This window comes from Phaseolus vulgaris, chromosome 1 (genome assembly GCF_051622355.1).
Source record: "Phaseolus vulgaris cultivar YP4 chromosome 1, ASM5162235v1, whole genome shotgun sequence".
Lineage (NCBI taxonomy): Eukaryota > Viridiplantae > Streptophyta > Magnoliopsida > Fabales > Fabaceae > Phaseolus > Phaseolus vulgaris.
In genome coordinates this window covers 44,801,742-44,812,455 of record NC_143498.1, presented here as the reverse complement: position 1 = coordinate 44,812,455, position 10,714 = coordinate 44,801,742, and the positions used below count along the sequence as shown (strand labels likewise).

The 10,714-nt window shown below is 34.7% G+C and overlaps 1 protein-coding gene across 1 annotated transcript; it reads left to right on the top strand.

Moving 5' to 3' along the window:
• The first annotated feature begins 4,090 nt into the window (after positions 1 to 4,090).
• On the top strand, positions 4,091 to 6,011 carry LOC137814272 (cytochrome P450 94A1). Its single transcript, XM_068616904.2, has one exon. It carries the CDS (start codon positions 4,312 to 4,314, stop codon positions 5,854 to 5,856), a length of 1,545 nt encoding a protein of 514 aa, XP_068473005.1. The 5' UTR covers positions 4,091 to 4,311; the 3' UTR covers positions 5,857 to 6,011.
• The last annotated feature ends 4,703 nt before the right edge of the window (positions 6,012 to 10,714 follow it).

The following is a 10,714-nucleotide window of genomic DNA, read 5'->3' as shown; positions in this document are numbered from 1 at the left end:
CCAAAGGGTAGAATTAGCCACGCATACTTCTATCACCTTCCATTCTCCCAATTGGGTTACAATTCACTCTATGGTGTTTTCCTCTCAATCTGGCACCTAAGGTTGAGCCTCTAGCCCTCTATTTATCCTAGTTTTCTAGGGTTAGGTTGTTTATTGTGTCGCGCTAATGGGCTAAATGATAAAACATAAAAAAAGGCCCAATCTTTCTTTGCATCTTTTCCATTCTGGGACCTTCTATCTTTATCTTTTTAGCTCAAATCATTCATCTTTAATCCAAATCTCCAATCTTCCTTAGAAATCTGCAATTAACACCAAATTTGGGAATAAAATACTCTTATTCAAATAAAGATCATAAAAAATGTAAAAAGGTATAAATTCATAAATTAGGGATTATTTTATATGTAAATTAGCAATAAATCCTCATAAGTGCCTATATTTTAATATGAAATATTACTGAAATTAGACACTTATCAGGCCCCACGGTGGGCGCCTGATGATCCTGCCGGTTGACCTGAGTGCAAGAGTCTTGCCACGTCAAAGGTTTCTCCTTCTGGATCAGCTTCGCACCACGTTAGCCTCTGTCCTTCACACCTCAATTCCTCGCAAGAACCTAAAGAAAACAGAGTGGCGCCGCTACGGCCTATCGCGCTCCGACGCTCTAGTCAGTGACAGAATCACCAAAAACTAAGAGAGAATATCTCAACTCAAGGAACCGTGCGCAGTGAATCTCAGTGTACTAGCAAGTATTCTGAAAGCGTACTGAAGTGTTCTAAAAACGTACCTCAAAAGTCTGTTAAGTGTTCCTTATATACCTGAGCGTTTCTCTCTCCTGACGGTTACACCTCTGGACACGTGGCTCACATCCAACTGTACACGTGTCCCCATCTGGAGCTTCCTCCACTTGAGCGTCACCTCTACTCTTCAAGCCATTCGACTAAGTTACCCATACAAGGAGTAACTTGGTGCACAGCTTTCCTTGGAGCGCGATCCCCTAAGTGACGAGTACGGGGTGTCACCATGCACACCTTCTTTATGGTCTCGCCTGCCGCTATCATGATCTGCTTTACTTGCACATCATGCATGTTCTGGGAAACTGTTCCCTTGCCCCGACCTCTACCTAGGGAATGATCATCTGATAACCTCGTCCTCCGTACTTGTACCTCTTGAAAGCCTTAAGCAAGCCTTCCTGATCTTTCGGCGATGTGCCCCTTTCGGCGGTCTCTAACCACCTGATCTCCTAGTACTCATGTATGGCGACTATGGCGCAACTCTGGTGACCGCCGGTTACACACACTAGAGATCGGAGAGCGCCAATTCAACGATTGGCAACTACACAGACTTCCCGATGTACTTCCCTTCTGTCAACCAGGTGTCCCGTTCAACACGCCTATATTATCGCTTGCTGTCACGTCATCACTTCCGATTACCTGATCGGTACAAATATCAATAAGGTATATTGATCAAATTGTTGTCTTCTAATTTTTTAAGTCTAGGAGTGGCCACATTTTACTATTTTATTCAGTACCTTTCATTTTTAAAAGTAACAAGTTTGTCAGTAATTTGATTACATAATAAATTTAAAAAAATTATAAATTTATATATTTATAAAATATTTAAAGTATCCTTATTATTACAAATAAATTTTAATAAAACATAATCGATATTTTATTGTGATTATTTTTTTTAAATAAAAGCTTTCATGTTAGGTATCATTATGCAACTTAAGATCTCAGCTAGGCTGACACCTCAAGTTACAACAATCATTTACCATCACATGAAAAAAATATTATTGAACAAAAGAAAAAAAAGGAAAGAAAATACAAAAATACGGGGGGACTAGATCAAAACCCATATGTTAACAAAAACGATACATAGGTAGACTATACCTATTCATAAAGAATTCTAAGAATAGACAAGGTGGAAGCCTATTATACCAAAGAAAAGGCTCTCTATGAAAAAATCCTAAATTAGCCAACTTATCAGCACACGCATTTCCTTCACGAAAAATATGAGTAACCGTAAACCTAATTTTCCCACAGTAATTAAGACAAGCATTCCATCGATTACGAAGCATCCAAGGAGCAGTTGTCCTAGCAGTAAACGCAACACAAACCAACACATTCCAACCAGACATTAGTAAGCCCCATCTTTTGAGCTTCCTCCATAACATGTATAACCCCATAAAACTCAGCAACCAGAGCAGTCTGAACTTCAAGAAATGTAGAAAAAGCTCCAATAAATTCCCCCATACTCCCACGAAAAATACCTCTGCAAGTAGCAAGACCAGGATACCCCTTAGCAGCTCCATCAGTGTTAATTTTAACCCAGCCTGGTGAAGGAAACTCCCATCTAACAGGAAGAGGACGTAAAACTTTACCAGTACGAGTGTTAATACCAAAAAACTTGAGCACATGGAAATCGAACATATCATTCTTCATTGAAGCTTTAGACGAATTACCCACTAGACAAGTTAAATCTTTAATAACCAAAATAGCCCTAGAAACCTCAATCTTATCCTGAAAACGAGCATAATTCCTCATACGCCATATCATTTAAATAGAAAAAGTTATCACAGCTAGCTTAATCAATTTAACCAACGGACTACCATCACTCTTAATAAAAGAAAGAAGATCATCCTTATTAGAGAAATGATAAGTAGGAAAAATGTGTTGAACCCAACTCCAAATACGCAAAGCATTAGCACATTCAAAAAATAAATGTTGAATAGATTCCTCGTGCTTTTCATAAAGCGTACACATAGAACAAATATGCAAACCTTTATTTTGAATATGTTGATCTGTAGGAAGCCGCCCATGAAAAACTTTCCAAAGGACAAGAGTTTTGGAAGGTGGAATATATGAAGACCAAATAAATTTACCCCAACCACAGGAAACCCCTGGATCCAAGAAAAAAGTCCTAGCTTATTTAAGAGTGAGACGACCAGACTCCTCTAGAATCCAATTAGGAATATCCTGTACTGCCCTAACCATGATATGACTAAAAAGATGAGGCATATGCTGTAAAGACAATGGAATATTCCAATCACCACCTGTCCAAAACTGAGAGACTGTATCCGAACTACTAGCACCATCAGATAATCCTGCAATATTTGCTAAAGAAATAGTAGCAACACCATTTATCAGACTGTATTTATTGTGATTATTATTATTTATTTTATTATCATAATTATCTTATTATTAATATTTTAATTTTTTATTGATATTTTTTTATAATTTTATTATTATTATTATGTTATTATCTTTATTATATTCTATTATGTAATTAATTATATTACGTTAAACTTAATATAATCTACTATTCGATATGTTATGTTATATAATATGTCACACATTCGACATAAACTTAAAGCAGAAAAAAAAAGTAAAAGTGAAAATGAAAATGTTAATATTAATGATTATTTCACAACTAATTTTCATCTTACTTCTTTATATAATTGCTGGTCCTGGTATTTTTTTCTCACAAGTCCATCTTCACTATTCGCGTAAAACAGTAAACAGAAACATATACAATCTGCGCTGCAACAGTAAAATTGTAGAATTACAATTTACAAATAGAGAGAAAATGTCACGTTTAAATAAGGAAAAAGTTTTGTTAATACTGAACACAGTGAATAACACTATTCAACAATCCTTCATACTAATATTATAATATTTTTAATTAAAAATTAAAATTAAAATAGTTAAAATATTAATTAATTAATTTATTAGGAATGTTTGTACTCTTGGCAGTGTCAAGCTTTGAGGATACTTTAAAGAAAGAAAAAAGGTGACGATTTTGCTTTCGCAAGGAAATGTGTTTTTTAGGTGTACAAAAATAGAGAAATATTGCAGGTTAAGAAGAAACATAAAGAAGAGTTAAGATATTTTTAAAATCTTACTTGTCCTACGTATCCAACACAATAAATATTAATATTTATAATAAAAAAGGAAAATCCTTTAATGAAAATACATAAAAAGTATAAAGTATTAGAATTTTTTTCAAAATAATAAAATTATAAATTTTTATAAATAATTAAAATATTAATAATTAATGTATGTTTCTCAAATAAAGATTCTCGAAACATAAAAGGTGACGATTTTGCTTACGTTTAACGTATGCCCTCTAGTCAAACCCAAAAAGGCTAAACTGAAAGGTCAGAAAAAGTATAATAAAAAGTTCATCTCATTTTCTCCACGCCTTCCTCTCTTGGACTCTTCAAGGTATCATTCTCTATATACACACACAATTCTTCCTTGAAGACCAACATATCCAACAAGTTCAAACAAAGATCTAGCTACAACACATACCAAAATGACTGAGATTCTTCTGAATCTTCAGCTATTAGCTCCTTTCTTCCTCTTCCTCTTCCTTATCCTTCCCCTCCTCTTCTTCTTCTCCTCAACTTTCAAGAATAAACGCCCTCTTCCAACAACAAATGTTCTCACTATCCCAAAATCATACCCACTCATTGGTTCCTACTTAGCCCTCAAACGCATCGGCAACCGCCGTATCCAGTGGCTATCCGATATAGTCCAAATCTCACCTGCCGCCACGTTTACCTTCCACCGCCCGCTGGGTGGCCTCCAAGTTTTCACTGGCAACCCCGCCACCGTGGAGCACATTCTCAAGACCCGCTTCTCCAACTACCGAAAGGGCTATTCCTTCATCACCACCCTCTCAGATTTCCTTGGCACGGGAATCTTCAACGCCGACGGCAACACTTGGAAGTTCCAAAGACAAGTCGCGAGCCACGAATTCAACACAAAGTCTATCCGGAAGTTCGTTGAAGACGTGGTTGATGCCGAACTCTCCGACCGCCTCCTCCCCATCATGGCTTCAGCGGCACAACAAGACCAGACCCTTGATTTCCAAGACATCCTCCAACGCTTCGCGTTCGATAACATCTGCAAAATCGCCTTTGGCTTCGACGCGGAGTACCTGACACCGTCGGTTGAAAGGAGCAAGTTTGCAGTGGCGTACGAAGAAGCGACGGAGATAAGCAGCAAACGGTTCCGCGAACTGTCTCCGTTAGTCTGGAAAGTGAAGAGGGCGCTTAACAGAGGTTCAGAAAAGCGATTGCGAATGGCAGTGAGGGTAGTGCACGAGTTCGCGAAGAACATAGTGAGAGAGAAGAAGAAGGAGCTGAAGGAGAAGGAAGTCCTTGAATCGGTGGACATGCTTTCGCGGTTCTTGAGTTCGGGGCACTCTGACGAAGACTTTGTGACGGACATAGTCATAAGCTTCATATTGGCAGGGAAGGATACCACGTCAGCAGCGCTGACGTGGTTTTTCTGGCTGCTATCGAAGAACCCGCGAGTGGAGAAGGAGATTGTGAAGGAGATAATGGAGAAATCGGAGGCTCCGGTGTATGATGAAGTGAAGCATATGGTTTACACGCACGCAGCGTTGTGCGAGAGCATGAGGCTGTACCCACCGGTGCCGATGGACACCAAAGAAGCAGCGGACAACGACGTTTTGCCGGATGGTACGGTGGTGAAGAAGGGGACGCTGGTAACGTATCACGTGTACGCCATGGGGAGGCTGGAGAGTATTTGGGGTGAGGATTGGGCGGAGTTTAAGCCAGAGAGGTGGTTGCAGAAGGTTGAATCCGAAAAGTGGAAGTTTGTGGGAAAAGATTCTTTCACTTATCCTGTGTTTCAAGCTGGTCCCAGAGTGTGTTTGGGGAAGGAGATGGCTTTTATGCAGATGCAGAGTGTGGTGGCTGGGATTCTACGGCGGTTCACGGTTGTTCCCACGGTGGCTGAAGGGGTGGAGCCGAACTTCATTTCCTTCCTCACCTCCCAGATGGAAGGTGGTTTTCCTGTGAAGATCATTGAGAGGGAAACCTCCAATTAATACCCAACTTCTTGCTTTCAGACCACATCATTCCTTCACTCTGTTCCTAGTACCATGTTTGGTATTTGAATTTGACCTTTGTGTTTTACTTGTTTGTATTTTTTTATAATATTAATATGAGTAATGATTATAATTCTATTTTTTTTATACAATCATATTAAAATCTCAATTCTATTATTTTAATATTTTTTTCATATTATTTAATTACAAATTTATTCTTTATTATATATATTTATATTTAAATCAATTTATTCGAGTGTTATAGTTCAAATTATCATTTCTCTATTAATATTAGCAATTGCGGAGAAAGACGAGTAGAAGAAGAAAGAGAGACATCGGGATTTGAAGTTTGTGCATTATGCATTTTAGCATCTGTGCAACAGAGTGGAGATAAAATCTTTTGTGTGTAGTCTCTGAATCGTTTTTCATCAAAATCTTACAATTTCACTTAGTAAATATGTAAATGGTTAAAAAAAATTACAAGTGTATAACTGATATCACTTGGTATAACTTTAGTTATTTTTATTCAATATTAAAATCCTCTTGTTCATAATTATTTAATCAAAATCACATGACTTTGACTTCGAATTATCAATATTAAAATTGTTTTTATTGATCACTATTTTTTCCCACCTTAATACACCATTGATCCATTCTTAAAGTAAAATTACATCATTTTAATGAAAAACTGATGTGGATATGTAAAGGAAACATCCGTGGATTTTATTTGACCCAGAAGCGCGTGGCGTGGGGAGAGTTCTTGAGCAGTTTGTAGAAGAGATAAAGAAGTAGTTTTAGGAAGGTTCTCTATGACTAGATAGGAAGAAAATATAAAAGAAAATGATGATTTGACAACCATTCCTCCACTTTATATCCATTAAATATTAATATTTTAATTTTTTTTAATTTTTTTAATTTTAAAAATTATTTTAATATTTTACATTTTATCTAATATTTCATTAAAGACACTTTTTTATTTTTAATTTTTTTTATTACAAATATTAATATTTTATTGTAAGTATGGAGCAATATAATCACTCAATATAAAATTTGTATGAAAAGTAGTAAAATGGAAAAATGTATGCAACATTTTAAAATTCCTTCTCCTCTTACTTCTTCCTAAACACTTCAAACATCATTCATTATAAGGTTTTCAATTACACTAGTTGAAAGATGAAAGCTAGCCAAATTCATGTATCTTAATTTTCTTCTTCCAACTTGTTTAGCGAGGATTCGCTCATATCTCCACGTGTAGCTTTTAAGCTTGAAAGCGTGATGAATAATTTGCTTATGACGTATCTGCTTTCATTTGACTGCTTTTAAATAATTACTACTCATACAGAAGAAAAACACAGAGAAAACTAAAGTAATACTTGGATAACAATTATAACTATGTTATAAATAAATTATTTACCACTTAAACAAAGTTGTGATTTGGGTTTTTGTTTAAACGGGATTTTGAATATATCTTGTTTAAACTGCTGCTCCAGCTTTAATAATTTAGAATACATGAAACAACAAAAACTTCCCACCTCAATACATCCGTTGATTTTTCTTAGTGTGTGCTACAACTGTTATTATTATTAATCCACTAGTACAGAAAAAAAAATATTCTACAACAATTATTTACATACATCGATTTGAATTTATGCAATTTAAGAAATATATGTTCAAGGCACTCTGTGACCAGACTATCATTTTTAAAGTCATAAAAAAGAATGAAAATATAAAGAAAATTAACATGATAATTAAGAGAGATATTAACTTAAATAATAAAAGAAAATTAAGATTTATAGACACGTAGTCAATGAAAATTAATTATAACTTAAAAATTAATAAATTATAAACGCAGGTTTAATTAAAAGAAAAGACAAAAAAAACTAACTACTGTTCTAGTTTGAAGGATCTAAACATGTTAACGGGATAAAATAAACGTGTTGGTGATAGTTATTGATCTAACGAAAATATGTTTAGATGCTTTATGCGTGGATTTTTCATACAATAAGTTAATACTATCGCTTAAAAAAAGTTAATTTTACCATTCTCACCTTTTTAATGGAATCGGTGTATTTTTTTAGTTGGATAAACTTTTATTGAATAAGTCAGGTAACGTGATAATCGATCTGAAACTATAAAACGAAGTTAAATTAACTTATTATAAAATTGATATTAGTTTTATTCTAATTCTTGTAGTATATGTAACCTTTTATCATTATATTCCATAGGTAGTAGTTAAAATTTATATTTATTTTAACTAATCAAATTATTTAAACTTTTTTAAATTTATTTAAAATAGATTAAATTTAAATTTAATTTAATTTCTTAATTAGATTAGATTTACTTTGTCAATTAGATCATATCCATCTCAATCTGGATTTTGGCCAACTTAGCTCGATTTGGACCCAGATCAACTCGGTTTGATATAGAACCTAGCCAACTCAGTTCGATAAGGGCTCGGGCTGACTTGACTTGTACCCGTACTGACTCGGCACGGCATATGTCTGGGTAGAGTTGGATCTACATGCACCCGGTGCCGACTCAACCATAGTCCGGGTCAACTTGGCTCGACATGGTCTCAGATCGACTCGGGTCGACATGGGCCAGGTCGACTCAGATCGACATGAGCCTAGGTCGGCTTTGCTTGACATAGCCTAGGGGGCTAGACATCGGCCGAGGTTGACTCAACTCGACATGGTCTCGGGCTGACTCGACTCTGATCGACATTGGCCCGAGCCGACTTTGGCCCGAATTGACTTGGATCGACATGGGACAAGTCAACTCGGCTTGACATGGATGTGGGTCAACTCAGATGGACATGGGCCTGGGTCAAATCGACTCAACATGGGTCTGTGTTGACTCAGCTCGATATGTGCTCGGGCAACTCGGCTCAACATGGGCCCGAGCCGACTCGGATCGACATGGACTTGGTTGACTCGGGTTGATATGGGCTTGAGCCAACTCTGCTCGACATTGGCCTAGGTCGACTTGGATCGACATGGAAATGGACAGACTCAACTCGACATGGACGCCAGTCAACTTAGATCAACATGGGCCTTGGATCGACATGGGCCTGGGCCGAATCAGCTCGACTTTGACCTTGGCCGACTAGGCTCGACTTGGGTTTGGACCGACTAGGCTTGACTTTGGCCCGAACCGACTCAACTCGACTCGGGTCGACATGTACTCAGGCCTACTTTGCTTGACCTGGATCGAGATTGACTCGACTCAACTTGGGTCCGGACCAAGCCAAAATTCAATCCAAAATCTATTTTGGATAATCCAAAAATATATCCAATTTATATCTATCCAATTAAATTAATTAGACTTAAAATCCAAAAATATGAATTTAGATTTGAGATAAACTCATTTAAATTAATTAAAAGTAATATAAATTTGAATAATTATAAATTAGATTTAATAATTTGGATTTTTTTTCTTATCCTTAATATTCCATATATTTTATGCTAAGGTATTAGTGGGTGGAGATTAACAAGATTGAACAAGATGATTTTGTTAGGGGTGCAATTTTATAATTTGTATCGGTATTACTAGAACACGCATCCCAATTTAGGGGTATTTACGTATTTTTATTGTCTTTATGATTAATCTAGATATGGAATTAAAAGTTAATATAAGGTTTATAACGTATTTTTGGTTGTAGTACATGTTATAATACATAATGTCGAAGAACGATTTATCAATATTTATTAAGAAGGGAATAATTTTACAAAATTAATTATAAAATAAGTTTATTTATATACCAATAAAATTTACGTCTATTTATATATTATGATATAGTGAATGTGAAATCTTTATCCATCTTGTATTTTTTTATATACAAATTTCTTTATTAAGTTATTACAAACATGTAATATGCCATTTGTAAATCATTAACAATATTTGCTCTCAACAAAATATTGTAGTTTTAGTGCAATGATCGAGTATCAAAGGTTGAAGAGTTTTCCGCTTGTCTCTAGAAGGAAACTTGGACTACAATTAAAATGTAAAAATATTATAGTAATTATTAATTTAATACTTACAAATTTAATTCAAAGTACAATTGTAGTACCAAACATAGTTTGGAAGTTACAAGTATGGATATTATGTCATGTGGCATGCTCACCATTATCATTGCAGGATTGTTGGTAAGTAGTACGAGGTAATACAACTTTTACATAAGTTATATATTTGCTAATATTTTATCTTTAGAATTACAATATTTACTTATAATTTATTTGAACTTTGTAGATGATCAATAATCTGGATCCATTTCAAGACAAGAAAATTACTATTACTTAGAAACAATGGATAATGTTTCTTTTATGGGTGATGATATTTTGACACATTGCTCCACTTTACACCCATAACAAAATATTAATATTTGTAATTAAAAAAATTAAAAAAATGTCCTTAATAAAAATATAAGAAAAATGCAAAATGTTAAAATAATTTTTAAAATTAAAAACATTAAAAATAATTAAAATATTAATATTTAATGGGATATAGGGTGCAACAATGGTTGTAAAAAAATCATTTTCCTTGAAATTTTTTACATTGGTTTCGTTACACTATTATTTTAATTATATGTAAGCAAGTTGTATGAACTATTTTGGTATTTTAAATTATGAGTGGGATTATGACACAAACTAATGAAACAATAAAATATAGATAATTGATCAAGAAAGTTTTCATGCTCCCGTGCTTATCCCCATGTTTCTACAAAAACATAGGTTGAAAGGATCTCCGTAAAATTATGTAATTATTTAATGGTTTAAGAATGTTTGGAAGTTTTCTTATATAATTATCGATTTGTATTATTTTTAATAATTTTTTACCTGTGTGGATATTTGACTATGAG

What these genes read in the sequence shown, in the direction of transcription:
- LOC137814272 (XM_068616904.2), top strand. Translation starts at nt 4,312, where the DNA reads ATGACTGAGATTCTTCTGAATCTTCAGCTATTAGCTCCTTTCTTCCTC.